The sequence below is a fragment of the Herpailurus yagouaroundi genome, unplaced genomic scaffold (genome assembly GCF_014898765.1).
Source record: "Herpailurus yagouaroundi ecotype Mexico unplaced genomic scaffold, PumYag 139, whole genome shotgun sequence".
In the NCBI taxonomy this organism is placed as follows: domain Eukaryota; kingdom Metazoa; phylum Chordata; class Mammalia; order Carnivora; family Felidae; genus Herpailurus; species Herpailurus yagouaroundi.
This window is the reverse complement of record NW_024412394.1, coordinates 6,468,821-6,488,317: the sequence shown is the minus strand read 5'-3', so window position 1 is coordinate 6,488,317 and position 19,497 is coordinate 6,468,821. Positions and strand designations below refer to the sequence as shown.

General features: G+C 41.5%; 1 protein-coding gene and 1 long non-coding RNA gene across 3 annotated transcripts in view; one reads left to right on the top strand and one right to left on the bottom strand.

Moving 5' to 3' along the window:
- Positions 1-1,631: 1,631 nt before the first annotated feature.
- On the bottom strand, positions 1,632-11,678 carry LOC121029092 (uncharacterized). The gene is made up of 3 exons (XR_005789577.1): positions 11,668-11,678; positions 3,386-3,390; positions 1,632-1,726 (listed from the first exon to the last, which is right to left on the bottom strand). It is a non-coding gene; the product is annotated as an uncharacterized LOC121029092 (long non-coding RNA).
- Positions 11,679-13,237: 1,559 nt separating this feature from the next.
- The window catches only part of KIF6 (kinesin family member 6), a 388,886-nt gene continuing 382,626 nt past the window's right edge, over positions 13,238-19,497 (top strand). For both annotated transcript variants that reach the window (XM_040473403.1, XM_040473402.1), the window contains exons 1-2: positions 13,238-13,420; positions 17,592-17,701. In XM_040473403.1, the coding sequence (XP_040329337.1) occupies positions 13,355-13,420; positions 17,592-17,701 (176 nt within the window). In that variant the 5' untranslated portion in view covers positions 13,238-13,354. The remainder of the gene's footprint in view (positions 13,421-17,591; positions 17,702-19,497) is intronic.

The following is a 19,497-nucleotide window of genomic DNA, read 5'->3' as shown; positions in this document are numbered from 1 at the left end:
GGCTTAAACATAAAGCTATTGATGTGAAACTATAAAACTTGTCAGAAAAAAATAGGAGAAAAGTCTTCACGACCATGAATTAGAGAGAGTTCTTGGCTATAACACCAAAAGCATGAGACATAAAAGAAAAACATGATAAATTTGACTTCATTAACATCTCGAAAACTTTTGCCATGTGAAAGACCACTGTTCAGAGAATGAGAAGATAAGTTACAGGGGCACCTGGGTGGCTCAGTCAGTTGAGCGGCCAACTTCAGCTCAAGTCCTGATCTCACAGTTCACGAGTTCTAGCCCTGCATCAGGCTCTGTGCTGACAGCTTGGAGCCTGGAGCCTGCTTCAGATTCTGTGTCTTCCTCTCTCTCTGCCCCTCCCCTGCCCACATCCTGTCTCTCTCTCTCAAAAACAAATAAATAAATAAGATTAAAAAAATAAAAATAAATTTTAAAAATTCAGTTCAAGAAACATTTAATGTTTGAGTATTACGTGCAAGTGACTCTGCTAAGGTAGTATAGGATCCGAGAGAGAGAGTCTGAGCTCCTGTCCTGGAGGGAACTTAAATATTGAATAGCAAGAACTTCAGGCTAGGGTAGAGAACGACACATTGTCACTAAGAACTGTGCTGGAGAGAGGGCCATATAAAGAGCTTCAAGAGAAGTACACACTTCTCTTGTGGGACAAGGTGCTTCAACGCAGGAAAGTGGAGATAGCACTTTGTAGACATGGTGAGAAATGAAAACTTAGGGAAATTAAGATGGACCTTAGAATACAAGCACCTTTTAGCAGACAGGGGTCAGAGATGGGTTAGAAGAGAGGTCAGGTCAGAAGGAAGCACAAAAGCATGGGTGTAGGTAGGTAAGCAGGCTGTGTGGAGGGAACAGTGAATGACTCAGCGTGGAGAAAAAGTGGCAAGTGTTGGAGCTAATTTATGGGATGTCTTGAATGGCTTGGTAACATGTTCTTAATTCAATAGACGGAAAACCATCGAAACCTTTTTAGAGGGCTTGACTTCAGCATAAAATTTCCTCAGATTGTTTGACCATGGGGCACTTAAAATGTATACTGTATAGATGGAATACCAGCCTGGTGCTTGGAAGGGAAAGGTTAGCTTTTTGTTAAAAGACACTTGATTTAGCAACTGATCCATAGAAAAAATGTGTAGCACAGATGTTTAGCATACAAAACCATTGAATATTAGCCTAAGTGTATATTGACTTATAAAACAGGTGCAGACAAAGACCAGAGATTATCAAGCAGGTGAGTAATACCAAGGGTATGATTGGTTGGTAAAGGTGACCTATAAGCATCTATTTAAAGATTGGACATCATGTGTTCCTATATAAGATGAATCTCATGTGGTCTCCTGTGACTCTGTAAGATACTGTATATACAGTAATACCTTGGTTTGTGAACATAATTCATTCTGGAAACATGATTGTAATCCAAAGCACTTGTGTGTATATCAAAGTTAATTTCCCCACAAGAAATAATGGAAACTCAAATCATTCATTCCACCACCCAAAAATATTCATATAAAAATGATTACAATACTGTAATATAATACAACATAGTAAAGGAAATACAAAATATAATGAAAAATAAACAAATTAACCTGCACTTACCTTTGAAAACCTTTGAGGGAGACAAAAGAGAGAAGGGTTATTGTGCAGGATGACTTTCATTATCACTAACAGAATCACTGCTATCTGTTGGCTCAGTGGAATCTTTCTCTGCTCGGGGGTCATTGTATATGCTTGCACGGATGTTGACTATAGTACAGTGTTGATAAACTCTTGTCATATAGTGTATTTAATGTCACTGGTGATCAGGCAGCAGAGGAAGGGTCTATATCTGTAGGCAGCCTGATCTGGAATGAAACAAAGCATTCCTAAGCTTACTCTTGTATGGAAGAGCAAAGGACTGTCCATAGGTGCTTTGAAGAGACGAAACATACACTAGTGCCAGTTGTGGGCACCTTCCAAATATTCTGGAAAATCACTGATTTCTGCCAAACACCATGGCCTGAGACTGAGCATCATCAGAGCATGGGAGACGATCACCCACAATCCCACAACGAGAGAGAGAGAGAGAGAGAGAGAGAGAGAGAGAACCATTGGCTCAGTTGTGATTATGTGACGTTCGGCGTCACGTACTACTCATATTGCAAGACATCTCTCGTTTATCAAGTAAGAATTTATTAGAAATGTTTGCTCGCCTTGTGGAACACTCGCAGAACAAGTTACTTGCAATCCAAGGGTATACTGTGCTTTTAGAAGTAGATCCCATTACTTGGTGGTAGGTAATTATGTGAGATTTAGAACTGTACGGACGTGTTTGGTAATTTTCTAATATGCATTTTAAAAAATGAAATTTAGAAGAAAAACATTAATAGCGGAGCAGCCCCGCCGAATAGGAACAAGAGCTGCAGGATAAATACTCCAGCTACCTCACCCCTCAGGGGAACAAGCCTGCCTTGTGTTTTGCACGGCCTTTCAGAAGGTCCTGGGTGACATTGTGCCCTAGTGGTGACAATCCACCCATAAATGCACTTGCCATTGGTATTCCTCCCTTCTCAAATGAACCTCTTACACTCAAATCCTCGTCTCACAGTCTGAGAGGTGAAGGCAGGTCTAAGACCATGTTGATTCCTTTCCCCTGCCAAGGCATCTTTTCATCAATTCTATAAATACATCACTTTTTATCAGCTATGGATTTATTAAGCACTTGCTATGTACATAGACTGACAATCGGATGGTGAGTAAGTAGAATCCGTTGTAAGCAACAATGATAAAGTGGTGTATGTATACAATAGGGGTGGGCATGGTGCTAAGGAACGTGGAGCTAGAGCTCTGGATGTAGTCTGAGAAGATCAGGAGAGGCTTCTCAGAGAAAGAGATTTCCCCTGGGGCCTGAACAATGAGCAAGGACTGGGGAGAGAGGATGGAGTAAAGTGCAACAGGCTGTATAATTTAGGAAACATTCTTTTAGTGTTTGGGGGAATAAAAATCATGGAAGAGGAGGAAGAACAGTTGATTGCTGTACCAAAGACTGCTTTGTCAAACTCGGGGGAAAAAGCCTTTTATAATGTGAAACAAAAGAAGGTGAGTAACATTTTAATTGGTCGGTTGTAAATGGTGCATTCTTTTTAAGTGAAAAACAAGTTCATTCTTAGATTCATTAAATGGGTCCCAGACATCCTGGATGCAACTCACTAACTTAACAATGGGCCCCTTTGCCTCTATACTTATTCTGTTTCTGTTATCTTCCACTGATACAAATGTTAAGGTGGGGCTCACTCTATCATCCTGGGAAATTTGTAGCCATCTTTTCCTGCCTAAAGAAAGAGAGTTCAAAAATTGAAACAATGATGCTGTATTTGTTTCCAACTCTTTCTCTTGTTCCTGTCTACTCAGTCGTAAATGATCTTTGTTCTCTTGGGCCAGAGGAGAAAAGAATTTTCACCATGGAAATAAGAACCTCACATACTTCATTGATTTCTCGCAATGAGTTATGAACCCACTCAGTCATTCACCAGACATGTAGAAATCTCTGGTATGAGCCCCCAAACCTTGTTAGCCCCTGGGAATACAGAGAGATAAACAGGAAAGAGCCAAAGACCTTAAATAAGTGACGGCCTGGTGGGGAGACAGATTCATACAGGAAACACTAACAGGACAGTAAGTGCTATTACAAACGAACATGTAAGATGTAGTTGCAGAGAGGAATCGCTAACTCTGACTAGGGGACATGGGGTTTACGGTCTTTTCAGAACAAGTGACGTTTGATTTGGATCTTGAAAGGTGGGTTGAATTTCCTAATGGACAACGTGGAAAATGGCACTGAACACACAAAGAACAGCATGGACAAAGGCATCGAGACGTACAAATGCATGGCATGTGTAGGAACTGCAGAAAACCAGGGGCTGGAGTACAGGCTCAGGAAAGGTAGGGTGGAGAATGTGATAACGGCTATGAAACTGATGTAAAGACAGTTTGGGACCAGGTTGTGAAGGCTCTTTGGACTAGATTCTATTTGTAATGGGGGATGTTTTGGAGGTTCTCAAACAAGGAGTGACATAAACTGATTTGCACTGCATCAAGTAATCAAGAAACAGGTGAAAAAGATGAGGTAAAGGGAAGGACCAGCTAAGAGGAAAGGAAAACAGTCAGGAGATGTTTGTTAGTGCTGGCAGACATGAAAAGCCAGACTCTGGCAATAAGCACTGGGCATACAGTTGATGGGGAAGAGACAAAAACTATTTGGGAGACGAGATCCTCGGGACTTGGAAACTGAACACCGCTATCTAAGGGGCAGGAGGTAGCAAGGGGGCAGCTGTGAGGTCAAGCCTGGACGACTGGGTCGATCATGATGTTATTCCAGGGCATCCAGACAGAAGGTATCACTCTGGAGGTGCAAAGCTTAGACAGGTTCCATGGAGTGTGGGAGACAAAAGCCGGACTGCGGGAGGTTGAGAAGGGAACAGAAGTCGAGGAAGAGTCTGGTTGCTGAGTAGCCGGATTCAGGTTGGCTACGATGTGGTTGGATTTTGCGGCAATAATAATGAGTTAGATAAGGGGACTCCGCTACGTGAGCCATTTTCTTTTATGTCTTAAGTTATGCTATTTGTTGGTAAGCGTTTCCTGTAATTGTGAAATATGCAGGGAAACACATTAAACACCCAGAGAAGATAGGACAGGGTGGGTAATTTACTTAGAAGAGAGGCACTCCGGATCTATTTTTAACTCAGCCCCTCCCTTGCTTCATTGGGATGTTGGTGAAACATTCAGGTTGTTTATGAGGAGCCTGTGTATAAATACACAAAGAGTCATATTTTCCATTCAAAACTGGAGGCCTTACCAGCCTTCCCTCTTTGCCATGGCACTGTCATTTGATTCATATGCTACACTCTGTAATCCGGCGAGAGCCTGGGCTGTAATTCCATATGGCTGGCCACCAGCTTCCAGCCATAAATGACTTTGATGTTGCTATTCACGAGGAGGCCCAGGAGGGCTGCAGGAAGAGGTTCAGACAAAGCAAGAAAGAAGGAGCCCCTGCCTCTCAGCCAAAGATGGGATGAACCCAAAGGAGAGAGAACCCCGTGTGGCGTGCCAAATCTGCATCCACCCTCTGATAGGAAAATGGGAGGTAGCGCGAGTTTACCGAAACCATTGGTTCCCACTGTGATCCTGTAAACCCAAACGCTGGTAAAGTTGTATGAATTCCACTCTGCTATGTGTGCAAAGATGGTGATGTTAATGAAATTATGCTTTAAATTAGCTGAACGTGTTCTCAAAAGAAAATTCTTTGCTGAAATTATACATTACAGATTTTGTGGTACCCTTGCTTTGCAATTTAACAGAATGTTGTTATTATTTAGCATTTAATGAGTACCAGAAAATGCTCTGTGTATTCTCCACTCAATTCAGAAACAATGGAATAAGTGTGGTTTTTTTTTTTGTTAACTGACAGGAATAAGGGGCTCCCTCTGGTACTGAGCACTCATAAAACTGATGAAAAGGGACTCAGATGAGAAGGGATTCCCAAGGAAGTCATCGTCCTCATTTTTTAAAATCCTCGATCAGGTGGGCGCCTGGATGGCTCAGTCAGTTGAACGTCTGGCTGTTGATTTCGGCTTAGGTAGTGATCTTGCAGTTTGGGGATTGAGTCCCACATGGGGCTCCACGCTGACAGCATGGAGCCTGGTTGGGATTCTCTCTCTCCCGCTCTTTCTCTCCGCCCTTCCCCTGCTCATATGCTCTCTCCTTCTCTCTTTCTCTCAAAATAAATAAACATGAAAAAAAAAATCCTCAATCAGGGACATTTAGGAGTCCTGCCTGATGTCCTATTGACTATCCCCATATTCTTACTGTGGATCAGAACAGCTTTCATGAGAGTGCAGAGACAGTTTACATCAGTTGATTTTTATTCTACTAATATTGCTATTTGCCAATAAGCAGCAGAGTTCTGGTTACAGGTCTTGCTTCTTGGAGTAAACCAACTGGAGAAGACTGCAATCAAATGCTTTCTGTCCTATTAGTGAGGGGTCTATCACCCCTGTCTGAACACACTTGTTCACCTGATAATAAGGTGGGGGGCGGGAGTGTCATGTTATAGCAATGAAAGATTTTAGAACAAACTATCATAAATCCTCCAAAGCCAAGGATAAAATAGGGGAGGGGAAATATACTGCAATTAGGTAATTTTATGTACATATTCTATAATATCAAAATTACCAGCCCATAAAATTTAACTGGTCCCGTCAGACTTACAAAGAAAAAATATGCATTTTATAGTTGTAGCCCCAACAGCTAAAGAGGTAACAGAAGACTAGTACTGGAGCACGGTTTCAATATTTCTTTAAAAACATTCAAACAAAACCCAACTAACTTGCCTATAGACTAATTCACTTCAGGCACAGCTTAATTTCTTTCAGACTTGAGGCCTTATAAACCCTGGCTAATTTGTGGGGTACAATTATACATTATTTTGGCAACTACAGAGCTCAAGAATCCTTTAAACAATTTAAAGGCATCTTAAGTCCCGCACTTAAGCAAGTAGATAAGGCGTAAATAATAATACTGAATATATATCCAGTTGTGGGAAAGACATTGTAACTTAGAGATTTAATCTCAGTACTTATTTACTACCCATTAGGGCCATCTGTTTGAGATTTAGGTAAACCTGTCAGAGGCATTGGCCTGGGAGTTACTGAAGTCGGCTTTACCAGGAACAGAAACAGAGGTTGTAAACCGGGGCTCACAAGTGTGCTTTATATAGGCAGCCTTGTGCTTTAACTGTTTCGAATGTGAATGCTTTTAGTTAAGGACACGCAGTCTCCAGTTCACAGTGTGACAACTCCGTATTGTCATAGACCTGGTGTAAGTTTGACACACTTACACCATAAGTCTGGCCCCAGGAAATACTTGAGTTTGTAATCTTCAGTATGTCTTGTATACATATGCATGCCATAGTTTCTGCCTCTGAGGAGGTGTTTAGAGGCAAAAGAATACAGTCCAGAGAGCAGAACCCTTTGGATACGGAGTATCTCTTATTCACCAGACAGCAGGGTAACATTTTTACATGCATGTCTGCAGATAACCTGCATGCAAACATTATGAGGTAGCTGCTGCCTATTATCCTTCCCATGACTTGCCCAAGGTCACACCTTCAGGTGTGATACAAACAGGATTTGAAACCACATTTCCACCCCCTGAATGCCTTTGATCATATAACCTGGGGCTTAAGACAGGAAGTATAAAGTTCCCATATCCAGGCCCCACAGATTTCCCTCCTAACCTCACACCACACCTGCATGTCAAAGGCCTGCATGGTTAGGCAGCCTGGACCTCATGATGGTCTTTTGCGAAGACCCGTGGTCTTTTGCCTTCCCCATTGCATTCTCTTGATATAATGACGATTGTTTGAGACACACATACATTCTCTTTTCTCTTTCCTGTACCTTCAGCCTCCCCTTAGATATGAACAAAAGACCCTTCCTTACCCTGGGCTCCTCAAGCTTTTACCCTGCATTTTGCTTCTTTGCACCTCTACTAACCCACCACTTCCTCCTTCTCCAATGGTCCCTTTCCCTTGGCTTCTATGACAACGGCATTCTCCTTCCTCCCTCCAACCTCTCCAGCTGTTCCTCTTTTTGTCCCTTTTGCTGCTTCTCCTCCACCTCCAAACATCAGCACTAGGACTGAGGGCTCATTCCTCATCAGGGACTTGATCACTTTTTGGGGAGAAAAACTCTCTGATGACTCCCAAATCCGCATTTTCAGCCAGAGCTTTCTCCTAAGCTTTATCCAACTACCCACCGAAGACCCATAGGCACGTGACATCTAACGTGTCCCCAGCTCCTTGTTTCTCACCGCTCCACTCTTGGTATAATATTTACCTATCTGAGTAAATATCTCCACCGTATGCCCAACTGCCCAATCTTCCCCCCGCCCAGCTTTAATTGAAAAATAAAATTGTATATATTTAAAGTGTACAGTGAGATGACCTAATATACACATACATTGTGAAATATTTACCACAGTCAGGCTAATTAACACATGCATTACCTCACGTAGTTACCTTTTACATTTTTTTGTGGTGAGAACACTTAAGATTGACTCTCCTGGCAGCTGTCAAATACAATACAGTATTATTAACTATAGTCTGCATGCTGTACTTTAGGTCCTCAGAACGTATTGTCTCATAACTGAACATTTGCACACTTTCATGAACATTTCCCCATTTTGCTCCACTCCCCAGTCCCTGGCAACCACCACTTCAGTCTTTCTATAAGCTTGATTTTTTTTCTCCCTTGATTCTACCCATGAGTGAGATCCACAGCATTTTTCTTCTAACTTATGTCACTTAACATAATGGCCTTAAGGTACATCTATATTGTCACAAATGGCAAGATTTTCTTCTTTTTATGGCTGAATACTAGTGTGTGTGTGTGTGTGTGTGTGTGTGTGTGTGTGTGAGTGTGTGTGTGTGTGTGTGTGTATGGGAGTATATATATATATATATATGGGAATATATATATATATGGGAATATATATATGGGAATATATATATACATATTCCACATTTTCTTTATCCATTCATCCATAGACATGTTGTCTCACTTCTGAGGGAGAAGAGATTAGTATCTTGAAGAGATTTCTGCACTCCCACATTCACTACACCATTATTCACAATAGCCAAGGAACGGATATTGCCCTATATATATATATATATATTTTTTTTTTTTTAATTAATATCTACTTATTTATTTTTGAGAGGGAGAGAGAGGGACACAGTGAGAGCAGGGGAGGGTCAGAGAGAGAGGGAGAGACAGAATCCAAAGCAGGCTCCAGGCTCTGAACCATCAGCACAGAGCCTGATGTGGGGCTCAAACTCATGGACCGCAAGACCATGACCTGAGCTAAAGTCGGCTGCTTAACCGACTGAGCCACCCAGGCACCCCTGGATATTGGCTGACCTTAAATCATCTCTTCCTCACCACCCAGGGCCAGGTGAAAAAGCCCTTAAAGTCTGTTTCATAAGTGCCTGGTTCTCCCCCCTTCTTCATACTTGCTGCTGTAACATCTGTTCATACCCCAACCTCTTTTTTTCTTTTGACCTTTCTTAGAATAGTATAATGTGCATACAGTGTAATTCACACTTGTAAGCATGCAGATAGTTCAATGGGTTTTGACAAATGCATATAGTCACATAGCCACAACTACAATGTAGATGTGAAACAGCCCTATCACATCCTCAAACTCTCCCATGCCCATTTGCGGTCAGCTCTTTCCCTATCCTCAGCCCTGGCAACCACTGATCTGTTTTTCTCTCTGTATAGTTTCGTCTTTTCTAGAATGTCATAGAAATGGAATTACACTGTGTGTAACTTTGAGTCTGGCATCTTTCAAATAATAAATTTGAGATTCAACTATATTCTTGCAGGCATCAGCTGTCTATTCCTTTTTATCGTGTATATGATAAACTGTTGTTTATCTGTCCTGTTGAAGAACACTTACCTTGTTTCTAGTTTAGGGGCAAGTGTGAATAAACCCACAACAGTCGTTCATGTGTACCTCTTTGGGGGAACATTAGTTTTCATTGCACTGGGTACATGGAGGAGTGGGATTGCTGGGTGATATGGTAAGTGTGTGTATAACTTTATATAATAAGCAATGATGACACTGGTTTTCAAAGTGACTGGTCCATCTCTGCGCATGTTTGAGAGTTCAAAATGCTCTCTATCTGTGCCAGCTTTTGGTATTGCCAGTCTCATTTTCTTATTTTTAGCCATTCTAAGAGGTGTGTAGTAGTATCTCATTGTGGTTTTAATTTGCATTTTGTTAATGATTGTGTTAAAAATTATGTTAACATTTTATGTTAATTTTTTTAAATGTTTATTTATTTTTGAGAGAGAGAGAGAGAGACAGAGAGAGAGAGAGAGAGAGAGCGGGGGAGGGTCTGAGAGAGAAGAGACACAAAATCAGAAGTAGGCTCCAGGCTCCAGCTATCAGCACAGAGCCCGACGTGAGGCTCGACCACACGAACCCGTGAGATCATGACCTGAGCTGATGTCGGACACTTAACTAACTGAGCCACCCAGGCGCCCTATGTTAACATCTTATGTTAAACGTGCTTATTTGCCATCCATATAGTGGGACGTGTGTTCAAATCTTTGATCCCCCTCTTTAAAAAAATAGAGTTATTTTCCTATTTTTTATTGGGTTTTAAGAGTTTTTAGGTGTTCTAGATACAAGTCCTTTACCAGATACGTGTTTTTGCAAAACTGTTCTCACAGTTTGCGGCTTGTCTTTTTATTCTCTAGGAGTTTCTTTTTAAAAACTTTGTGTTTTGAGATAATTGTAGATTCACACGCAGTTATAAGAAATAATATGGAGAGTTTTGCTTTCCCTTCCCCCAGTGTTCCCCAAAGGTAACATGTTGTGCAACTATAGTGCAACATCACAACCAAGGAATGGACATTGATACAATCTATCCATCTTATTTACTCTTATTCAACTTCCACCAGCTTTATATGCATTCATTTGTGTGTGTGTGTGTGTGTGTGTGTGTGCGCATGTGTTTTGTTCTATGCAATTCTATCACATGTGTAGATTTCTGTGACCACTGCCACAGTCAAGATACAAACAGTCCATCATCACCAGGATCCTTTTATAGCCATAGCCACCTCACCCCCTCCCTTCCTCCCTAACCCCTGGAAACCACTAATCTCCTCTTCATCTCTATAATTTTGTCATTTCAAGAATGTTATATAAATGGAATCATACAGTATTTGATTTTGAGTCTGGCTTCTTTCACTTAGCACAATTCCCTGGAAATTCATCCAAGTTGTTATATGTACTAGTAATCCTTTTCATTTTTATTGCTGAATACTATTCCACAGTTTTTTTTTTTTAATCCATTCAGCAGTTCAAGGACATCTGGGTTATTTTCAGCTTGAAGCTATTACAAACAAAGCTGCTATGTACATTTAAGTACAGATTTTTTTGTGTGTGTGAGCACAAGTTTTCATTTCTCTGGGATAAATGCCCATGAGCATAATTGCTGGATCTTATAGTAGTTGCATCGTTAGTTTTGTAAAAAAAAAACCTGCCAAACTGTTTTCTAGAATACCACTATCCATGATACGTTTCACATTATATATTCTCACTAGTAATATATGAGTGATTCAGTTTCTCTGTACCCCAGTCAGCACCTGGTTTTGTTGCTATTTTTTTATTTTAGCCATTCTGATAGACGTGTGGTGACATCCCATTGTGGTTTTAATGTGTATTTTCCTGGTGGATAATGATGTTGAACATCTTTTCATGTGCTAACAGTGTCTTCTGAGGTACTCATCCTTCCTTATGTATGTGTGTATTTTCCATATTTATTGAGATATAATTGATATATGAGTTTAAGGTGTACAATTGATAATTTGATCCACGTATATGAAGACCGTTCTCAACTAATGATTGGGTTATGTCTCAATAAACCTATCTTGAGTTGAAAATATCACATTGAAAATGCAGTCAATACACTTAACCTACCAATCAACCACAGGTTAGCCTAGCCTATCTTAAATGTGCTCAGAACACTTACATTGTATGCGTAGAGTTGGGAAAAATCACCTAACACAAAGCCTATTTTATAATAAAGTACTGACCAACTCATGTAACTTATTGAATACTGTACTGAAAGTGAAAAATAAAATGGTTGTCTGGGTGAGTGTGTAGATTATTTAACCTTGTGATCACATGGATGATTGGGAGCTGTGGTTCCCTGCTACTGCCCAGCATTATAAGATAGTATGATATTGCATATTGTCAGCCTGGGAAAAGATCAACATTCAGAATTCTAAGTACAGTTTTCTACTGAATGCATATTGCTTTTGCACCACCATAAAGTTGAAAAATTATTGGTCAAACCATCATAAGTCAGGGACCATCTGTATTATGAAGTGGTTATCACAATAAGGTTAGTTAACACCTCCATCCCTTTACATAATTGCCATTTATTTTTCTGGTGAGAATAGTTAAGATTTACTGTCTATGTAATTTTCAAGTGTATAATACAATATTGTTAACTATAGTCACTGTGCTGTACATTAGATTCCCGGAACTTATTTGTCTTATGACTGGAAGTTTGTGCCCTCTGACCACTATCTCCTCATTATCCCTACCCCCAGCCTCTGGAAACCTATTCTAGTCTCTGTTTCTGTGAGTTCAGTTCGTTTAGATTTTACAGATAAGTGAGATCATACACTATTTGCCTTTCTCCCTTTTAAGTTATTTCACTTAGCACAATGCCCTCCAGTTTCCTCTGTGTAGTTGCAAATGGTAGGATTTCTTTGTTACTTTTTTATGGCAGAAAAATATTCTATTGTATATGTACATATTCCATTACATGTAGAAGATAAATAATATATAAAAATCATATATGCACGTCACATTTTCTTTATCCATTCATCCACTGATGAATACATAAGTTGTTTCCATGTCTTGGCTAATGCTGCAGAGAATGTGGGAGTGCAATGATCTCTTTGGCAACCAGATTTCAAATCTTTCGGATATATTTCCAGAGGAGGAGTTGCTGGATCATATGGCAGTTCTATTTTTAATTTTTTGAGAAACCTCCATCCTGTTTTCCATAGTGGCTGCACAAATTTACATTCCCACTAACAGTGCACATGGAAGCCCATCCATTTTTGACAGGGCCATTGCATAGGAAATAGTCCCTCTCTCTTCCAGGCTTGGCCTCTTCCCAAACAGAGATAGAAGAGGTGCCTTCCACAGAATCCCATGCCCAACCCCGGGTAACTTGTAACTTCCTGCTGAAAAGCTGCCTCCTTCATCAGACCCTCATCTCTAAGTGGGCAGAGGCAGTTTTGCTCAGCTCAGAATCATCCCCAGCCAACACATTGCTTGTCACAGATCAAGTGACATTTCTTCAATGAATGAATAATAAAAAACAGAATGACTTCAGTGTTAAAAAGAGGTGTTGGCACAGAGAAAGAATGGATTAAGGAACCGGGCGAGGCATGGTGGTTGTCACCCCATTAACCACTCTGTAGGCCAGCTGTGGAGCTAAACCTGGTGCCCAGAACTTGACCCGGCGCGTGCGCAGCGCTCTCCGCTCGGCCCCGCCCCAACCCCGCCCCTCAGTACTTCTCTACAGGCCCCTCTACGGTCAGCAACCAATTAGGGAGGGGAGGCGGTCCCGGTTGGCGCGGTGCTCCTTGGGTAGTGTCCATAGTTACTGTTGCTAAGGCTCCCGCTCGCCGGAAGTGGTGGGATTCAGAAGTTTTGGGAACCTGAGCCTGAGAGAGGTCAAGGGTCAGTGCAGAGCCCGGAGGAGATGGTGAAGCAGACCATCCAGATTTTCGCGAGGGTGAAGCCTACTGTCCGGAAGCAGCAACAAGGGGTACGGGCAGCGAGGGCGCCGGCGCGGCGGGGCCTCCCAGGCAGGGGAGGGACGGCACGCGGGGCGCTAGGCTGGGGCGGGGGGTCGGCTCAAGAGTCCTGCACACTCTGCCGAGGCGCCCGGGCCGCCAAGCAGACACCAGTGTCCCGCTGTCAGGGTAGACACCCAGGTCACTCTCGCCCAGCAGAGCACCCCCCTCCCCCCCCCACCTCGGGCGCGGACGCCGTGCACAGACCCCCCTACGGGCCCCTGGGCATCTATATTCACGCAGGGCCAACGAATGCGTTTGCGCGTTCGTGCGCGCACACAGGGACCGTGCCTCAACTCGGCGGTCTTATCTTACCTTTCCTGGGAGCGGTGGCAGCTCTGTATACTCTACGCAAAGATGCGCCCAAACGTATGTTTCTCACCGGGGCAGAACGTGTCAGCAAGAGATGCGTGTCCATACATGTCTGAGATGTTACAGATAATGTAGGTAGGTACACACCAAAAACATATCTCTGTGGCCCTGCGCACAGTGGACCCTTAGGAATTTGTTGCCTAACTACATTGCATTGTGCAACACAAACATGAACCTGTGACGTATACTTATTGCAGATGTAGATATTTTTGCATCCCTAAACAAAGAATACACATACACTCTTCATTCTGAAAACGTTAACTGAGCATTTACTAGGTGCTTCCTCTAGTGTGCTAAACTCAGAGGTATGGAGAAGGTTAAGTCATTGCCCTTGCCATGAGCAGGGATGTTTGGTGTGCTTCTTAAATGCTTCAAAACCCGGTTTTTTTCTCCCGAGAAAGAGCATGGTGGTTCTCACCACTCAGGTGTTTTGTCTACGTTATCTCAGATTCTCAGGAGAATCCTGCAAGGTTGATGTCATTTTCCTCATTTTGTAGATGAGGAAACAGAGTCTCAGGTAGATTAAATAATGTGGCCAAGCCATCCACTCAATGAGAGGCAGAACCCTGATTTTAATTAAGGACTTTTTATTCTAAAGTTCTTAGCTCTTCAGACAAAACTTTTTTGCCTCCCAAAGTGGACTAGGTAAGGACAATCTGGGTCTTACTCATGAGTGCCTGGAATGGGTATATTATTAATAATATTTTATATCTACCCATATGTACAATGTGTATATGTGTAACAGTATATCATAATGTAGCATTTGCCTTGTGAAATTTATGTATTTAAAGCAAGAAATAGACATCTTTGTCATCATCGTCACGAACAGTTTTTTTACTCACAGAATACTTTAAGATGCATGAGAAAAGTCCAAAGAAAATACGTGGCTTTTTTTTTAAAGGAATAAAACAGGGTAGAAAGAAACCATGGATATCTTCCCATTTTCTCTTCTATTATATTCACTTACAAAAAGGTTTTTAAAAGTGCATCATCCATACCAAGTGTTTTATATGTAAAGTCCCTATGTACTTCTTCAGACTCTTAGCCAAAAATGTGGGGCTTGTCTACATAGATTCAGCAGTGGGAAGCAGGTGCTTCAAGATTGGGGGGAGGGGTGGGAGTGAAGGTGGGGAGGGGGTTGATAGAGAATCTTGGAGGTAACTTTCAACTTTCTCTTTTTTTAAAGTTCAGTGTTTGGGTATTTTACTGTGCCTTCTTTTGCATTTTTTAAAAATGTTTATTTATTTATTTTGAGAGACAGAGACAGAGCATGAGCAGGGGAGGAGCAGAGAGAGAGAGACACAGAATCCGAAACAGGCTCCAGGCTCGACCTGTCAGCACAGAGCCCCACGCGGGGCTTGAATTCACAAACCGTGAGATCATGACCTGAGCCGAAGCCGGACGCTCAACCGACTGAGCCACCCAGGCGCCCCTCTTTTGCATTTTTTTAAGTTTATTTATTTATTTTGAGAGAGACAGCGTGAGTGGGGGAGGGGCAGGGGGAGAGGGAGAGGGAGAATCCCAAGCAGGCTCTGTGCTGTCAGCCCGGAGCCCGATGCAGGGTTCACACTCAGGAAACTGTGAGATCATGACCTGAGCTGAAACCAAGGATGCCTAACTGACTGAGCCACCCAGGTGCCCCTTCTGCATTTCTTTGGTGAGGTCCTGTGGAGTGGATTGCTCAATACTCCAGGGAGTATTTGTGGGTCTCGTACTGTATTTTTATAATGGCATATTCTTACCAAGTTGCAACATTATGCCACATACACAAAAATAAGAGAACACAGATGAATGCATTTTGAGTTAGTGTATCCCTGCTTTCCCTTAGACATCCCACTTTTTAGCACCCCTTTTGCTCCTGAGAGATGTATGGTTATGCAGCCTGTAACATTCACCCAAGAGAAATTCAAAGGTATTTTTCTTTCTTTCCTCTTCATTTTGGGCTCCATGACTTCATTAGTCTTTTTCCTTCAGGCACTATAAAGTAAATGGTAATAATTTATGGAATGGTAACTTAGAAGCTACATTAGACAAACGTCTGATAATTTTAGCAATGGCCATGCTTTTAATTTGTATAGTGCTTTTAATACATTTAAAAACATGGTTACATTTGTCCTTGCATTTCTTCTAATTGTCTTCTAGGTATAAAAATCCCACTGTGTCTCAAATTTAAGTATCGTTATGACTAAATGTAGAAAGTCCCTTTCTGGCCGAAAGGGACTTTTCTTTAATGCCTCAAAGAATGGCTTAATCAGAGAGGTAGAGGGTCACTCTTCTTATTGTAGTCGATGGTCCTTTCTGTCTTGTGAGCACTGAGTGTTACAGAATTTTTGAAAATGTGTGACTCACATTATAAGGAGTGCCTCACTCTTGTATGTTTCATGTCTTACACACCCCTTTCACTCACCTGTGTAGCCATTAACTTTTTTTTTCTTTAAGTGTAGTGCCCCACAGGATATAATTTTTAAGTGTCTCTTGAGAAAATCTAGCCATGGAAAGTCTCAGACCTGATGCCATTACTTTCTACAAATAATTTTATTTTACAGGATGACTTTTCTGCATGAATTCTTCACGTTTTAAGTGAGAGGGTTCAATAAAAATCTGCTTAGGAACATTATTTAGACTTTTGGGAGATTCAGGCAGGCTTTTACTTGTTTAAGAATATGACTTTCCCCCCATAATCAAGCATCTAAATGAGTCTTAAACAGGAAATATTGCCTGTCAGAAAGAATTTTATTTCCTGGTGAAAGACAAGAAGTCTTTTTTCAAAAAAAAAAACGCTAAATCTAATGACTAACATTTTTTATGGTGCATTACAAAATGCTTCCATTTCCATGACATCATTTATCCCCACAGCAATCTTGTAAGGGAGGCAATTCTGTTTTCCTCATTTTATGAATAAAGGAACTGAGATTCAGAACGTGGTGGCTGGTCATGCAGCTGGTAAATTGAGCTCAGTGTTGGATGCAAGTCTTTGGGTACCAAATCTTACACTATTCTTTATTCCACATGACTTCTTTATAGGCTTGAGTCTTGATTTTCCTGGCCAGTAAATAAAGGAGTAGGTAACCAAGAAGAGAATCAGAGCATTTACGGTTGTAAGGGGGTTGGTGGAGACCCTTCATTTCCATATCACTTTAGAGAGGTTAAGTGATTCCTCCCAGGTCCCTTACTAATTAGTGGCTGAACTGGGAGGAGAACCTTGAAGGTGACATCAAAGACATGAATTACATATGTCTTTTGAAACCACATGTCTTTTATCAAATGCCTGAATATGTCTCACGGACACTTGGGCTGCTTTGAATATAACTTGAATTAGAGCATTCTTGTGAGCTCCCTGAGAAGTCCCAGACCCAGTCCTTTGATCTGCCTCGGCCACTTTGTAAATGCTCAGAAATGCTTGTTGGTTGTAGTAAGATGTTAATTTCTGGTACATAATTCCAGAGCAGTACTTAGATTGATGTCCTGCTTTCAGAACTATTAGTTTCTCTATGACAGAGACACTCAAATGCTCAAATTGGAATATTAGATCATTCAAAGGTGAGCTGAGCTTGGGTAGAGCACCAATTTAGGTTTTACCTCTTTTCCAGTTCTATATATTTGTTTGAGTCTGCATACAATTCAGAGGCAAAGTATCCAAATTATGCTATGTTATGGTCTATCTTGAAAGTATAATTTTTGTACAATCACAATGCCTATCATGATAACATGTTCATAGTTCAAGCCTTAATTTTACCGTGATATGTTCATTGATTGTCTTCATGTTTGCAGATTTATTCCATAGATGAAGATGAAAAATTAACACCTAGCTTGGAAATTATCGTACCTCACGATTTGGCAGATGGATTTGTGAATAATAAGCGAGAAAGCTACAAATTTAAGTAAGTTTATCGTTCTCTTTCATTTGTGTTTCACTATGGAACTCTTGTGGTGCATTAATATCCACTGTGAAAGCATTAGTACTATTTCTCAGGGAGAGTGTAGTGTGGTTCTCGATCTCCTCCAGTAGGTAGATTTCAAATTGTCTTTTCATTGCTGTGCCTACAGTTGAAAAGAGGGTGTATTTCTCTATCCAAGATGCTGTCCCAAGATCCCAGCCTTTCTTTGCTGCATCTGCTTATCTAGTGTTGTCCTTTTCCTACGTGGCCTACTACGGTTTGACACTTACAGGAAGCTCAGTGTAGGACTAAACTTTGTTAAAGTCAAGAACTTATGTGCCCTGTGTAGATGAACCTTCTTCACAACATAAATGATATGTGGACCTCATATGCCCGTATGTATGCTCCATATCGGTATTGTCTAAGGTAGTGACCACTAGCCCACGGGTAGCTCTTAAGCACTTGAAATGTAGCTGTTTCCTGAACTGGGATGTGCTCTAAGTGTAAAATAGATCAAGGAGTTTTGAAGGCTTAGCGTGAAAAAAAAAAGAAGAATGTAAAACATCTCAAGAATTTTTTCATATTGATTGCATATTAAAATGATAACACTTTGGGAGGCGCCTGGGTAGCTCAGTCGGTTAAGCGTCAGACTTTGTCTCAGGTCATGATCTCGTGGTTTGTGGGTTCGAGCCCTGCATCAGGCTCTGTGCTGACAGCCCAGAGCCTGGAGCCTACTTCGGATTCTGTGTCTGTCTCTCTCTCTGCCCCTCCCCACTTGTGCTCTGTGTCTCTCTCTCTCATGAAATGAATGAACATTAAAAAAAAATGGTAACGTTTTGGGATATATTGGATTCAAAGCAGATTATTAAAATTAACTTTATGTGTTTCTTTCTTAAGAAAACAGTGGCTACTGGAAAATTTTAAATTACATATATACTCACATTTATGGATTGCATGATATTTCTTTTGGACACTGCTGAACTGTAGGGATCAGGTGCAACGTACCCAACAGCCACCCCTGGATTGTCATCAGTGCCTTTGGTCCAGATTCTCTTTGAGTAGCCAGTCTTTGAATTGGGGTGGGGGGGGGGGAGGGGGTGCGGTTTGGGCTACTTCGTGCTGCCTTTATTCTGTAGTTTCAGATTGTGCTGGTTTCTTTCATGCCTACTTTTGACTTTTAAAGCAGTTTGAGCCCAAGTTAAAGCCATATTTGATCTCTGCCTGAATTTAGGGAGTGGATTTGTGGGTCCTGCTGAAAGAATCCTAATTGCTGTCTTGCATTTCTCTCTAGGCTGCTCTTTTTTTTTTTTAATGTTTATTTATTTATTTTGAGAGACAAAGAGAGTGGGGGGAGGGGCAGAGAGAGAGGGAGAGAGAGAATCCTAAGCAGGCTCAGTGCTGTCAGCGCAGAGCCCAACATGGGGTTTGATCTCATGAACCATGAGATTATGACCTGAGCTGAAACCAAGAGTCAGACGCTTAACCAACTGAGCCCCCCAGGTGCCCCTCTTCCCAGGCTATTTGCACGGGCCCTGTTTTAATAGTTTCTGCTCTTGAGCTTTGCATAAAACCCATCCAGATGTTGTTTACCAATGTTTATGGTTCTCTCTTTCTCTAATTCTTATTTATTCCTCTTTATTTATGCATGTCTCGTGTAAGTTCTCTTTGGTTTTGACAGCCTACCCTTTGTGCCTCATTTATATATTTCTCCTTCCACCTGTACCCCATCTGCTTGTGTCTCCTTGTATCATAAGCAAAGGTGGGATCGCTAGCACGCGGTTGCAGAGTGAGGTGGTCCT